The 14,753-nt window shown below is 31.5% G+C and overlaps 2 protein-coding genes across 2 annotated transcripts; one reads left to right on the top strand and one right to left on the bottom strand.

Annotated features, from left to right (window-relative positions):
- The first annotated feature begins 593 nt into the window (after window positions 1-593).
- agt (O-6-alkylguanine-DNA alkyltransferase) lies at window positions 594-1,777 on the top strand. Its single transcript, XM_085195074.1, has 2 exons — window positions 594-1,091; window positions 1,304-1,777. Exons 1-2 carry the CDS (start codon window positions 777-779, stop codon window positions 1,547-1,549), a joined length of 561 nt encoding a protein of 186 aa, XP_085051200.1. The 5' UTR covers window positions 594-776; the 3' UTR covers window positions 1,550-1,777.
- A 528-nt stretch (window positions 1,778-2,305) lies between these two features.
- Window positions 2,306-13,407, bottom strand: LOC146534036 (ATP-dependent translocase ABCB1-like). Its single transcript, XM_085195071.1, has 23 exons — window positions 13,030-13,407; window positions 11,224-11,278; window positions 10,873-11,151; window positions 10,516-10,616; window positions 10,230-10,401; window positions 9,656-9,827; window positions 9,425-9,555; window positions 9,073-9,297; window positions 8,860-8,985; window positions 8,012-8,215; window positions 7,727-7,897; window positions 7,420-7,606; window positions 7,016-7,098; window positions 6,360-6,518; window positions 6,144-6,248; window positions 5,810-5,971; window positions 5,288-5,491; window positions 4,712-4,953; window positions 4,346-4,505; window positions 3,669-3,863; window positions 3,352-3,558; window positions 3,106-3,252; window positions 2,306-2,897 (listed from the first exon to the last, which is right to left on the bottom strand). Exons 1-23 carry the CDS (start codon window positions 13,125-13,127, stop codon window positions 2,703-2,705), a joined length of 3,780 nt encoding a protein of 1,259 aa, XP_085051197.1. The 5' UTR covers window positions 13,128-13,407; the 3' UTR covers window positions 2,306-2,702.
- Window positions 13,408-14,753: the final 1,346 nt, after the last annotated feature.

The raw sequence follows: 14,753 nt of genomic DNA on the forward strand, positions 1-14,753 counted from the left end.
AAACGGTTTTATTTAGATCACCCTGTTTGTTTGTATGGGTCAAATTTAATAATTGAAATTTAACCCTCTTCCCGTTAACCGATTGATCTGAAATTTAGTATACGCCTTTGATTCTGGTGACAATACAATTATCCATATTCGATATTATCGTGAATCCAAGATGGCCGCCGCTACAAGATGGCGGACCATTTAGTTTTTTTCAATCCCATCAATATGGGTATCAAATGAAAGGGCATGTCAAGTAGAATTCAGTGCACTATACAAAAATAAAAAAGTAAAAAAATTTTTTTAAGTTAAACGGTTTTATATTGCAGATAAATAAAATCGTGGGGCACGTCCGTAGATTATCTTAAAGTTATCATTTCATTATTCAATGAATATGATACAGTTAATCCCAAGGTCATCCAAAATTCATTTAAAGTGGACATGCCCCACGATTTTATTTATCTGCAATATAAAACCGTTTAACTTAAAAAAAAATTTTTTACTTTTTTTTTACATATTATGAAAATGTTGCACACAATGACATAGCGCCAAATGGCAATGGCCAGTTTAGCGTTTGTAAAGCAATGGAGATTATGAAGATGTAAGAGTCTAAGAGTGCGTGTAAATGTCAATTTGTCATTTGTCTGTCGTTTGTTGATGTTCTGTTGACATTTTTGATTTGAATTTTGACTTTAAGTTACAAAAACAAATTGCGCACTATTTGAACTTTTAAAGTATTTGATATTTAGTCTCTTCCCTCTCTTTGATTACTTACAAAAACAAATATTACCATGATTATTTCAGACATTTTAAAAAAGTATTCTAAAAATGATACTCATATAACGATATCTGTTGATACATTTGAGTCTCCTTTAGGTGAAATTGTTACTGCTGCTGACGATGATTTCTTATATATTATAGTTTTTAGTGATTCCAAAAATATTGAAAAACAATTCCATGCAGTTGCTGATGAGATTTCTTGTAAATTTGTATTGGTTCAGAACAAAATATTAAAATGCTTTAAGTTGGAAATCCATGATTATTTCGACGGAAAACTTAGAAAATTTGCGACACCTATAAAATTACTTGGTACTGAATTTCAAAAGGTAAGTAATTATTATTTATTTTAAAAGCAATTTCTTTTTAAAAACAATTTTCTATTACTAACTGCCCACTTAAGCATTATCATAATATTCCATATGAATAATGAAATAAGCTTAATTGATTTTTAATTATACACACAAAAATGAAAATGTTGTACTGTATATTTTTATTACTAGTATATTTCAATTTATTATATATTTTAATATTTTCATAGGAGGTATGGAACAAATTGCTAGAAATTCCATATGGATCAACACAGACTTATGGCTCTCTTGCAAAAGAAATGGGAAGGCCGGCCAGTCATTCTAGAGCTGTTGGATCTGCATGTGGAGCTAATCCTCTATTACTTGTAATACCTTGTCACAGACTGGTTGCAAGTGGCTCAAAAGGAGGTTTTAGTTGTGGGATGGAACGTAAAGAATGGCTTATAAGTCATGAAAACAAATCTTCAAAAATATAATTATATATATAAAAAACTATTGTGTTTAAAGTTTCAACATTTGCAAATATGATGAGCCAAAAATTAGGCCAAATAGTCTCCTCAGCCTGGTGGTAAATCTGCCACTGTTTGCACTTATTGTACCAGGTATGAATAATAAAGATAAAAGAGGACATGAAAAAATATATTTACTTTAAATATTGTTAAGTAAAGGATGTTTTAATAAAGCAATATAAAACTCAGTAAAAATTTTTTAACCAACTCCATTAATAGTTACATATTCTAATGTGTTTGGGTGAGCAAGCCTGATAAAAGATAGTTTGATAAACTATAACCATATATAGTTAATAAAATTCAATAAAAAAGCTACTCACAATTTAAAAGGTAATTCTATGTATAAATGTGAGTAGAACACTAAAGTATATAGTATATCATTTTTAAGTTAGTACAAGAATAAAAATAATTTAATTGAAATTGAGACACCTATTTTTTATTGCACATGAAACTCTTAATTCACCCTTAATTTAATTTGGTGCATATTGTTTTTGCATCATTTTGTAGATTAAAAGAACACTTAATTTAATATAACTTTATGTGAAACCATTAATAATTACTAACACACTAGTCACAAAGCCTTAATGTATGACATGAAGTATGTATCTCTATTATATTGTTAGTAGATTTTACTCTAACATTGACTTTATTCCAAAATCAGTAGAATAAAAGTTATCTTTCTGCCCTTTCCACATTTGCTTTGACAGTAAATAAAACTTAGAATGATTTTTAAAATTATTGTATTATTTACATGTGTATAAATTATATTCTTTAATTGAAAAATATAGTTTATTTTCTAAAATTATAAAAATACAAAAGCTAAATTAAATAGTTTTTAAATTATCCTTGTATCTTAAACTAGATTTTAATACATAATATACTTAACACATATTAGCCTAGAAGTATAATAATATACATAATTTTTTTTATATAATCTCATTTAAGCACATATTTAAGTTTAATATAGTGAGGTCAAGAGGATTCAACGATTTTTCTGTGTTTAACTGATACTTACCTATTCATAATACTGAATAGCACAAATAAGTACAAATGGAATATAAGGATTTTCTTGTTTTACATTTATATTAGTATTTGTATAAAATAGATGCAACCAATTGTTTCACGAGTATCCTCGCCTGTTCAGATTGTAGTAGAGTCCCTTGAGCTGCACGAGCTGCGCGTGCGTGCCGCGCTCGGCGACGCGCCCCTCGTGCAGCACGCAGATGACGTCAGCGTCGCGCACCGTGCTGAGGCGGTGCGCGATCATCACGCACGTGCGCCCCGCCTTCGCCGCGTCCAGCGCCTCTTGTACCACCTGTTCAAGGGACATAATTCAAATTCAAAATATTCTTTGTTCACATTGATTCTTGCTACCACTTTAGAATCGTATAATGAACACAAAGCTCGCTGAAAATAAACCACAAATTCAGAAGGTAGTTGTGTTAAAGAGGCGGCACAAAAATCAATGCTTTAGAAAAGCTTTTTGGAGAAAAACAATTAAGTATAATGGTATATTTTTTTACCCTTTCACTTTCTGTATCCAATGCGCTGGTGGCTTCATCCAGCAGCAACATTTTAGGCTTCCTTATTAAAGCTCTTGCGATAGCTATCCTCTGCTTCTGACCTCCGGAAAGCTGTGTACCTTTGGACCCAATATTTGTATCGTAGCCCTACAGAAAAATAATAGATGATTATAATATAAAAATAGTTTAATAGAAATTATGGAATTATATGTAGTAGGAGTAGGAGTAGTAAATAAATGTATATACCATGGGTAGTGATGTGACGAAATTATGTATGTTGGCTTGTTTAGCAGCTTCAATGATTTCATCCATTTTGAGCTTTTGCGAGTTGTCCCCATAAGCGATGTTCTCGCCAATAGTTCGGTCAAACAGGATTGGCTCCTGTTGTACGAATCCGATCGTCTTTCTTACGTCCACAAGGCGTATTTTTGGTAGAGGAATTCCGTTTTGGGCCTAAACGTATTACAAAAAAATATATAAATTAGTATCTATACTTATTGTATCAATGAAAAATTAAATTGTTTAAATTTATATAAGATAAAAAATGTTTTTTCCTGTCTCACCACTATGCCATCATCAGGATCGTAGTATCTCTCAAGCAGCTGTATGATGGTACTTTTCCCACAACCACTGGCACCGACCAAGGCTATTGTTTTCCCATTTTCTATTTCTAAATCTAAGCTTTTTAGCACTTGAATGAGTGGTCGTGTTGGATATCTGAAGTGTATATTTTGTAAACTTGCTTCTCCAGTACCGTTCTATAATAAATGTTAAATATTATATAATATATATACCCAATCGTTATCGTCATCATTATATTTACACAACTTTATTATAGTTTATATATAGGGTCTTAAGTATATATCTACTAGCTAAAATTTTTATTAAGTATAAATGTCATATGAGAAATTTAAACACTATATTTCTCATACTATAAATGATTTTTTATAGTTTTAAAAATAAATGAAGTCAATAACAATTTATGTATTATATATATAGGTAATATAGGTAACTAAGAAAAAAAATATATGAGGTCAATTAAAAATTTGAAGGCATAGTAATTTTCATTTTCTCGCTCTGCCAACGGTGGAAAGCGCAGTGTTGAGTTCCGCCACTCAACAAGCAATGCCTCCAGAATTCGTCGAAAAGTGAGGAACGAATATCTTAAGCTCTTCAAAGCAGTTTCCCATGTTCCCTTTGCGTACCCTACTAAATGCGGTAAGCTAAAAAACAAACTTACAAAGTTTTCGACAGCGGGTTGTGCTGGATCTGTGATTTTCGATTCCCTGTTCAACAATACGATAACACGACTTGCTGCTTTAATTCCCTTCTGGAAGTTGGGGGCAAAGGCAAAAGCTTGTGCCGCCGACGATGAACCCATTAGCAGCGTTTGTGCTGATCTAAAAAAGATATTGTTTCGTAATCTATCAATTTATCATTATCATTTCAAATGTCGAGCTATAAACGCGAACGTTGTGGATTCTATTCATTTTTTCAGTTTCAAAAAAAAAAGGGTATATGTTTTTTTTTTTAAAGTATAAATAATGTTTATGTTGCTGCTTACATAAATATTTTTTAACCATATTAACTAACATGAGACACTTACTTTAGAATAACATCGTATCCGACACCTTGGTAAACCATAAGGTTACCTCCATAGAACAAAGTAGCGGAATACACAAAGTTGAAAAGTCCCCGTGAAAGACCGAAAACAAGTCCACGCCAATGTGCAGATTTCTTAGCAATATAAAGAGCAGGTAAGAGCAGTTTCGCATATTCCTCAACAAATGTTTGCTCCCTTCCTAAAGATGCTACAGTGCGTACGTTCGATACTGCTTCCACTGCAACCTTAAATATAGGTAAATATGATTTGTTTTTTTACAAGTTATTTGGTAGGTATATCTAATAATAACAAATAGAGGGTTAGAAAAAATTACATATGAATTGAATACTTATGAGAACTCAGCTATTACGTTAACTGTAATAACATTTTACTTTTATGTAGGGACTTACCACTCTCCTTTTTCCGGTACTCAACACCAGTTATACCATAGCTAGCCTGTCGTCATAATCTACTTACCTATGTGTAGGTAAGTACTTATAATGGATATTACAATAAACATGGAGAAAAAATAGTAAGGTTACATAACCGTGGGTGCTATTTAAACAACGTCAGTCTTACCTTCGAGCTTGATTCCATAGTTTTCGCAGTACCAAACGATTCAGCTGTAACCATTCTTCCTTGCTTGTAAAGAACTGCTGCCATGAACGGAACAAATGCCAAAGCAACTAATCCTAGACGCCATTCGTAGTACAAAGAAACACCAAGTGCGAAACTAAATGTGCCAACTGCTTGTAGCACTGTTCCAATTCTTTGACCTGTAGCCTATAGAAATAAATATTTATTGTTTATTTTTTTTTAACATTTTTTCTATCTCATTTTAAGAAATTAAGTACGTATGTTAAAACATAATGTACGCTGTACATTGCTGTTAAAAATGTAATAAAAAAATGGGCAAAAAAAACCTATATATCTAATGCGTGAGCTTAAAGCCATATGTAAAACGGGTTATTTATGAAAGACTTACATCCATTCTCTTTAATAAGTAACCTATGTAACGTTAGTTCAGACTAATTATTGTCTGCAAGTTTGTTCTATTCTATTCAATACTGAAATATCATTATATGGAGTCCGATAACTTACTCCCTGTACAGCGGCTGCTTCTCCAGAAAGTCGCGCACACAAAGCGCCCGTCGAGTTGTTTTTATCATCGAAGAAACCAATTTCTTGGTGAAGGAGTTTCTCAAATAATAACTTTCTTAACCTAGCCGTTAGATATTCACCAGCAACGCCGTACATAGACACCTAGAAAGAGGAGCTCAATAGATATATTATAATATAGGCTACAAGTAAGCTTATATTTTTTTTTGTTATATAATTTAATAGATAAAAAGATTCTAAATCAAAAAAGAAACACATTAATAAAATAATCAAAATTTGAAAGTGTACTCGTATATCAACTTTGGTTTTTCCTTACCATGATGAAGTTAGTAACTCCAGAGAAAACACCGACTCCGACAAATATAAGTGCATATTTTCGCACCTCGGCGAACACTGCATCCGTGTCCGGATTAGAAAGTACCTTTGGAATTTAATATTATTAGGTAATGTTTTGACGAATAATAAACAAGAAATAAAATCATTTATGTTTTAATATTGTGATAATCAAATGTTATATAAAACACAGACTCACTCCGAGAAAATCTCCAAGGATGACAGCAAGTAAAGGCATAGAGAAACCACTGATGAGTGAAGAAAAACTTGCAGCTGTGATCGACTTCCATTCTGGTGCATTCAACTTCACGACTCGGGCAAAAGATATATCCTCAGCTTCCACTAATGAGTCGTCCTCCTTAAAAAAAAAACATTTTTTTCATAAATAGCACTTAACTCAACTCCTCCTCTCTCTTCCATTAAGAGACAATGTGTCCATTCAAATTGTACATAATATAAAAAAGTAAAATATTTTATACAGAGTGGAAGAGGCAGCGCTTCTTTTACTGAAACTGGGAAAATAGGGTAAAATATTTCAAACCCAGAATTTAAAAAAATAATCAAGGTACCTTAACGGTTTGGACGTAGGATATTTTTCATTTCACGATTTTTGTCCATACCTGTATTTCGTGTGACGCACACATAAGTACGTATGCGACGATGCCGCTTTGACAGGTAAGTGCGTGCGTGCCTATATTATACTTTACAAATGGCGTTTTATTTTAAAACGATAATTTTATTATTTCTTTTGTTTGAAAAAAACTTTTTCATTTTTAAGAATTCTTCGTTCTGTGATTTCATTTAAAGTGGCGCTGACAGTTCCACCTGTATAATAAAAACAATAAATTTACTTACTTGTAATCTGGTTTCCAAATGTTCTTCTTCGTCGTCTTTTTCGCTTAGGACAGATACAGTACGACCGAGCTTATTGTCTTGTTCTATAAAATTATATTTTTTTTGAAAAATCAATTTTATCATATTTATAGCACAAAATAAGAATATTTCATATTGTTATAAGTATTATTTGTAAATTTGATAATTTATAAAAAGTTCAAAAGTAATTTCTCTAAATAATTGTAAAACTATATGATACTTATACATAGAACGAAATTTTAAGACATCTAGACAAATCTTTTGTAAAGATAAATGATCTGAATTGATTTATATCTAGGATTCAAAAAGACAACCGACGTCACTATAAAATTATCGTGCACCTAAAGTTTAGATACTAGAATAAAAGTGCGTTATTATCAAGTTACCCGATTCATTCATGTCAGGAGACGCTTGTAGCATCACCATATCGTAATAATGTCCCTTTTTACTCATCAGCTCTTGATGATTACCACATTCCACTACATTTCCGCTTTTGAATACATAAATCTTATCAACGTTTCTGATAGTAGTTAATCTGTGCGCCACGACTATCGTCGTTCGACCTTCTGAAGCCTAAAAAAAATATCAATTATTTTAACGAACGCTGAAGTACCGTACGATATACTAAAATATTAAAAGAGAAACACAAATGAGGCTATGAATATTAAAAGTTAAGCTGTGCGGAATTTGTACCTTATCGAGAGCTTTTTGAACTTTGGCCTCAGACGATGTATCCAAAGCGCTAGTTGCTTCGTCCAGCAGTAAAATACGAGGGTTCCGAATGAGAGCTCGTGCTATAGCTATTCTCTGTTTTTGTCCGCCGGATAGAGATGCACCGCGCTCGCCCACTAATGTATCGTATCCCTGTAATAAAATTAATGATTATTGACGAGTTGATCAGTTTATACTTTATTTAGAAGATTGATTAAAATATAAAAAAGTTTATATGAATTTTAAAATATGAAATTAATAACTTACTGAAGGTAGTTTCATAATAAATTCATGTGCATTTGCTTGTCTAGCGGCCGCTTCGATATCCTCATCTGTGGCATCTTCTCTGCCGTAGCGGATGTTTTGTTTGACTGTGGTATTGAACAACACAGGCTCCTGGCCGACGAGACCTATCTGCGCCCGCAGCCATCTTACTGATACTTCTCTTACGTCATTGCCATCTATTGAAACCTAGTCATTAACAAATAATATTATTTTTACTTTATTTTATATTATTATCTGTTCCAAAACGAGAAAATACTCATAACTCCAGAGTGCATTGTCACTTATCCTGCGCCTCTAGCTTGTCTTTACTGGTTTACATTACTGGATTGAACAAGATATTTCTACCTAGTAATGCAGGCTAGAGACATCACTTGAGTCCATTACGAACATCATTGATATGAATCATATAATAAAAATGTTATAAAACATAAATAAAATATCGTGTAAAAATACAGCCGACAGGGCGCATAAAAATTGCAATTTGCATCGTTAACGTTGTATTACTTTACTGATCTATACAGAATGTATCGTAAATTATAATACTAAAAAACTTTTCATTTTGTATAAAGTATACACATATAGGGAATGTCATGAATATAAAAACCCACATCACCTTAATATCTGAACAAACATTAAGTGTCGATTATCTAGAGTGCTGCTAGCGCGGGTGCAAGTATTATATAGGTATACAGTATTTTTAATCCATTTACTTTTACTTTTAAAATTCACTGACTCAAACTTGATAACACAATAAAAATATGTTTATTATCGTTTTCACGTTAATATCACGAAAGCTGATATCAATATAATCGCTTTAAAATAGATCTTACATTGCCATCAACAACGTCGTAGTATCTAGATAACAGTTGAATGATAGTAGACTTGCCGCATCCTGAATGTCCGACCAGCGCGACTGATTGACCTCGCTGTACACTTATATTTACACCTTTAAGGACCTAAAATTTATTTTAAATATTATTAAATTATACCCTTTTCCATGCTTAAGTCTCAAATAATAATAAGTTTTTACAAAATTTACTTACGGGGACATCAGGTCTCGAAGGATAGTGAAAAACTACATTCTTGAATTCTATATTTCCTTCGATTGTAGAGGGTGTGAAGCCTCGATTTAAACATGGATTGATATAAGGTACATTGTCAATCAAATTGAAAATCTGTGCACCCGCTCCACGTGCTACTCCAAACACCTCCATGAGTGTGGAAGATATACCAAAGTTGGCAGAACCCATCATAACACCGAAAAACACCTGAATCATTTATAAAAGTCAAGTATATGAAACAAATGAAACTATAATATAAAAAAATAATATAGGCATTCGTCATAGAATAAATAGAAAATTGATCAATTCATTTAGAACAGCGTCTTAAACTCACAGCAATCATTGTGTCGACGTCGTATGTTTCGGGTTCTTCTACCATAAGTTTGTAACCGAACCAGAAAGACATGGCGTAGGCGCAGAAAATGCAGAAAAACAAAGTACCCATTGCCATGCCATTAAAAAATCCTAGAAAGAAAAATGGCGTTAAAAACGTTTAGTTTTCTTGTTCCTTTATTTTAAGTACCTATCTATAGAAGAAGAAAGAAGAGTTGAAGGTTGCTTTTACCTTTTTTAATATTGATTTTTCTTGCTTCTGAGAGATGTTCTTCATATCTTTCTATTTCTTTTTTTTGACCGCTGAAAGCATAAACAGTTCGAACTGCCGCTAATACTTCCTCCGCTATTGCACCAGCTTTTCCTGATGCCAAAGCCTCCTTTTTAGATAACCTTGATGCGATCTATAAAGATAATATTATATTTATAATGTTCGAGTAGTTGTTTATGTTCATTCTGAGTATATTTACGTATATAATTATATTTAACTGAGAACGTGACATTTAAACTATTTCGCACAAGCGTGAGACGGTAAGCACAACGGTTGTGGGTTCGATTCCTGAGAGGGATCTCAGGAAGTGAAATATTTAATATAGGCAAAGCGCCTGGTGCCTCGAGAATTTCGACGATAAGGGGGGGACGGAAGTATCCTAATGGGAACAGAGTGTCTCAATATTAGGTTCCCACGTTACCCATGACTACCCTGCTACCAAAGCTATATTATAAAACGGCTATTATGACTAATTGGACGAAGGTGGGGGGTTCAAATTTCATTCTGAATGTCATAAAAAATATATAGTACTTACCAATCCAGCCAGACCAACCAAGAAAAGTGTTACTGGGAAAGAAATCAAACATAACAAAGCAAGTTTCCATCCCTTAATAAGCGCCATGACTATAGAACTGACGAACGACGCCTGGTAAAAAATAAACGTGGCTAGTTTTTCTCCTATTCCGTCTTCTAATTTAACAACGTCACTAAAACATAAAAAAACATGAACTTTAATAGATAATTCTTTCTATATGGAAATTACGAGGTTTAAATACAAAAATGAAGCAAATAATTAAAATAGGCAATATTAGTTAACTTACTCCGTCATTTTAACAGCGAAATCACCAGTTTTGTGAGTGTCAAAATATTCGAAATCTTGGTTAAGCGCTGCTTTTAGATATTCTTGTCGAATTTTGTATACCTTTTATTAAGAATTAACAACATAAATATTTATTAATAGAACTATTAGATATTTAGTCAAATATAGGTGGAATGTGAGAATATATATTTATTATCCCTTTTTTAAAGTGCTATTTCACATTAATGAAAGAAAAAATATTCTAAAAACATGTGAGTTGTTGAAAAAATGTCACAAAAAAATCAGATTATTTATAATTATAATTTTACACATAATTAAAAATATATATTATATAAAACCTTATTATTGGCATAGTTACCTGGTTATATGCTGCTATATTCATTAGTACAGTTGCAGCATATGACAGAATTACTAGAACAGCCCCAACTATACTGTTATAGATTGCAAAATCTCGGACTGCATCAAGAAAGACTTGAGTTCTTGGTTCTCCTACTTGTACGGATATACCAAATTCTACCATACTTTGTAACAAGGATGAGAAAAGAAGCGTGTTTATAGGAGTCATGCATCCACATACTATAGAAAATATGATTGCCAAGAAGATGTACAATTTATCCATTCCGGAAGCAAAACGATACTGAAAATTAATTATTAAATTATTATTTGATATATTTATATCAAAAACCGGTAAAATGAAAGAAAAACTCACTAGTGTGATGAATGATACGCTTGGTACTTCATTTGGACTTTCGGTATCGGCATTGCTAAAATAAAATAAAATTTATGGGTATAAAACATAATTTTGAACATTATTTATCCGAGCCTAAAAGACTACACAAGAAATTTTAGGAAATAAATATATCTTAATATATCGGCGTACATCATCCATATAACGGTAAAGAGTGTATGTAAAACCGATATTTTTTAACTGAACTTACTCATCAAAAGCTTTCCTCGATACACTATCCAATACTTAAAGTAATTTTCAATTCAAATTTTAAAAAGTTCCTGAGATAAGCTCGTTAAACCAAATATTTTTTTCTGCTTTATAAATTAAAGTATTAGTTTAAAAGGGAAGAGAGAACAGAAGTAAAAACCAAATTTTGACACTCCGTTACCCATTTTCCGCCGAATTCTAGAGTCATTATATGTTAAAAACTAATAAATACTAATAAAACGTAATAAACGTAAATAAATATTTCATTTCCTCGAGTGGGGATCGAACCCACAACCGTCGCGTTACAGTCACACCATGGTGCCGCTGCGCCACTTATGACGACTGACGACCTAACTCTACTGAGTGATAGAAAGTGTAAGAAAGGAGCATAAAATTTGAGTTTGTGATTATATATTTTGCCAATAACATAATTTTGCCAATAAGCACTTTTAATCTTTTAATCTGTAGAAGCATCCTTGTATGAATCATCCTTTTGCACAACTTTTATTTCACAACGTATAATCAGACCAAATAAATTATATAATTATCTACTTCAATTTCTTTGTATGTGCGTATAAATAATTACTTTTTTTTCATTGTAAATATATTTACTATTTGACTACTTTTATTTTGGTTCCACATTATTAGATTTTTGGAGACTACAATTAATATCTTGTAGCGTTGTAGCTTAGTGCTTTCTATATATGCATATTTCCAATTGTTGGAAACAATTTTCCAACAATTTTTGTTTGACCTTAGATAGTATTTGTTTTAACGTTTTCTTGGCATTGGAATTATAATATTGAAATGTTGATATTTTTTAGCGTCACGCTGTTTCCCGCGCGTAGCAGGCAGGGTAAGTAGAGGGAGATCATGTGTTGAGACACTTCCATTCCCTACTTTCCGCCGAATTCTGGAGGCATTGTGTGTTGAGTGGCGGAACTCAGACGTCTCGTTGCCAGAGCGAAGAAATCGAACTCGTGTGGAAATCGAACCTACAACCAGGTGCGCCTCAAATGATGATGATGAAAATTATAATAAAATAATGTAAACATCTATCGTTAGATCGAGTAGTATATTCGGTACGCTAACATGAATTGAAACTATAACTATAGGTATTTTAATCATAGTCTATGGCAACTAATGTTCTAGAACATAATTATAATAATTTTCACGAATCACGAATGATAAAAGCCAGCAAAGGTTTATAAGAATTCATTTTTTCCGACATATCCTGCCTGTGATGCCAATATAAATAAATTAACACTAATGTAAAATATTTTGTTGATTATTATTATTACATTTCTTGTAGCTTCACGCTGTATCCCGCAAAGAGCAGAGTAGGCAAAGGAAACCTGGGAACCTAGTGTTAAAAATTTAAGACACTCCGTTCCTCATTTTCCGAGGAATCCTGGAGACATTACGTGTTGAGTGGCAAAATTCAACTCCGCGCTTTAATTAATGTTAGACATTAGATTAGAAATATATTATATTTAATACGTGTGTATATAAATATGTGTGTAATTATCGTAAATATCCTATGCACAATAATTCCACAATATATTTATGCTAACATACCTGTCTTTGTCGTTTGCTGATCCATTTTTGGTAAACTCCACATTCGACAGATCGTTCACTGTGTAAGTTTTCTTTCCTTTCTCCTCCAGATCCTTCATTTTTGTAACGCTTGTCTAATATAAATTTCCAATACAACCAACTATTCTTTAGAAAAATATGTTTCTTTTATAATTTCATAACTTATTTATGTATTCAGTGGCGCGGTCGTTGCAGACTCTGCTTTGACAATCGACTAGCTATCAGCAGATATTGATATGGGTATTATCAGTCTCATATATACATTTATATATAGGATATATTTTCGTATTTGACATATCTTTCAGCTATCATCCCATACCTACGTCTATAGGATGCTCATTTCGTTTAGTTTGGTTGGCACTGTAATAACAAAAATTAATATTTAAAAAAAATTTATATAGGTAATAGTTGACAATTAATTAATTCTTCTACCATTTTTATGATTACATTATCAGAACATCGAATAGTCGAACAGATTTCGTTATCGTTAATTATGCTTTATACATTCCAAATAACATACACAGGTATAGTGCCCTCTAATTTGTTTAAGATAACAATAAGATAAAGTAAATTTAATCTTTATTACGCACTGTTTGCTTACAGCGTGTACTGGTTGTTATCACTTGCAGTACAAAAGCACCATAGAGTACTGTGCTAGATTGATTAGAATATGAGAGACGCGAATTCAAATCCTTTCGAGAATTTTAAATTGAAATTCAATACACGCCCACATGGTTTTGTGTCATGACACATGTATAAAACTATAATATGACATTTAACAAATATTATTTTTCTATTTAAATTAAGAATTAAATATGGTGCATGCAAAATTAGCCATGAAATTTAACTATGATTATGATTGATTTATACTACTAAAGTTTGTTTCATCTATATCTAGAAGGTTAAATTCTTAATATAACTTCTAGCTGAAATAAATGTTAAATATAAATAAGATAACAAAAGAAAAATGATATTAAAATGCAAAACTGTTTCTACAATACCAGCATAAACCAATAGGTGTTATAAAAATAACAAAGTAAGAGACACCATAAAGCACAACTTATCTTGTACAAATTTTATTATTTTTTTATCTATCTTTAATATTTGAATTTAAAAAAGATGATATTTATTTTATAAGAATGTAACTATTTTAAGTTATCAATTTATTAAAATTTAGCTAAAATTAATTAAAATTCTTTTTATTTTTTAAAAATTTCACAAAATCACTTAGAACAATCAAAAGTTATATTAAAGTCTACCTTTTTCTATTCTGAACCATTTATTTTATAAACATAATATTTTTTCTTTTATAAACACATCACAATGCACAATTGCACAATTTTGGTATTAAAAAAAATATGAAAAATCGTAGTTAGTTAATTCTTGATCTCCGACCTCTAATTAAATAAATTTTTAAGCACTTTATTCTATAAAACTTCTATGATTTAGATATAAAACTTCTATGTTTTTGAACTTACATTATACAAGTCCGCTTACGCGCTAATAATAGATCGTCCATGAGATGCTTTTGCGTGTAATACCAATAGTTAAATAGGTCAAAATGTTTGACTTCATACTAAGCACTCCCATTGAATTATTTTTTTCTGAACAAATGTAAATGATACATCATAATATTTAATGATTCTTAAAACAAAAATATAAAATAATTAGAAAAATAATAATTAAATATATCAACTAATAATCTG

Source organism: Heliconius melpomene, chromosome 12 (genome assembly GCF_056956725.1).
Source record: "Heliconius melpomene rosina isolate 202511_hmr_F chromosome 12, ASM5695672v1, whole genome shotgun sequence".
Classification (NCBI taxonomy): domain Eukaryota; kingdom Metazoa; phylum Arthropoda; class Insecta; order Lepidoptera; family Nymphalidae; genus Heliconius; species Heliconius melpomene.

Coding starts and splice junctions, on each gene's coding strand:
- agt (XM_085195074.1), top strand. CDS start 777: ATGATTATTTCAGACATTTTAAAAAAGTATTCTAAAAATGATACTCAT. Junction 1,092..1,303: donor TTGGTACTGAATTTCAAAAG/GTAAGTAATTAT, acceptor ATATTTTCATAG/GAGGTATGGAACAAATTGCT.
- LOC146534036 (XM_085195071.1), bottom strand. CDS start 13,127: ATGAAGGATCTGGAGGAGAAAGGAAAGAAAACTTACACAGTGAACGAT. Junction 10,617..10,872: donor ATATAGCAGCATATAACCAG/GTAACTATGCCA, acceptor TCTTAATAAAAG/GTATACAAAATTCGACAAGA. Junction 10,402..10,515: donor TTCGCTGTTAAAATGACGGA/GTAAGTTAACTA, acceptor TTTATGTTTTAG/TGACGTTGTTAAATTAGAAG.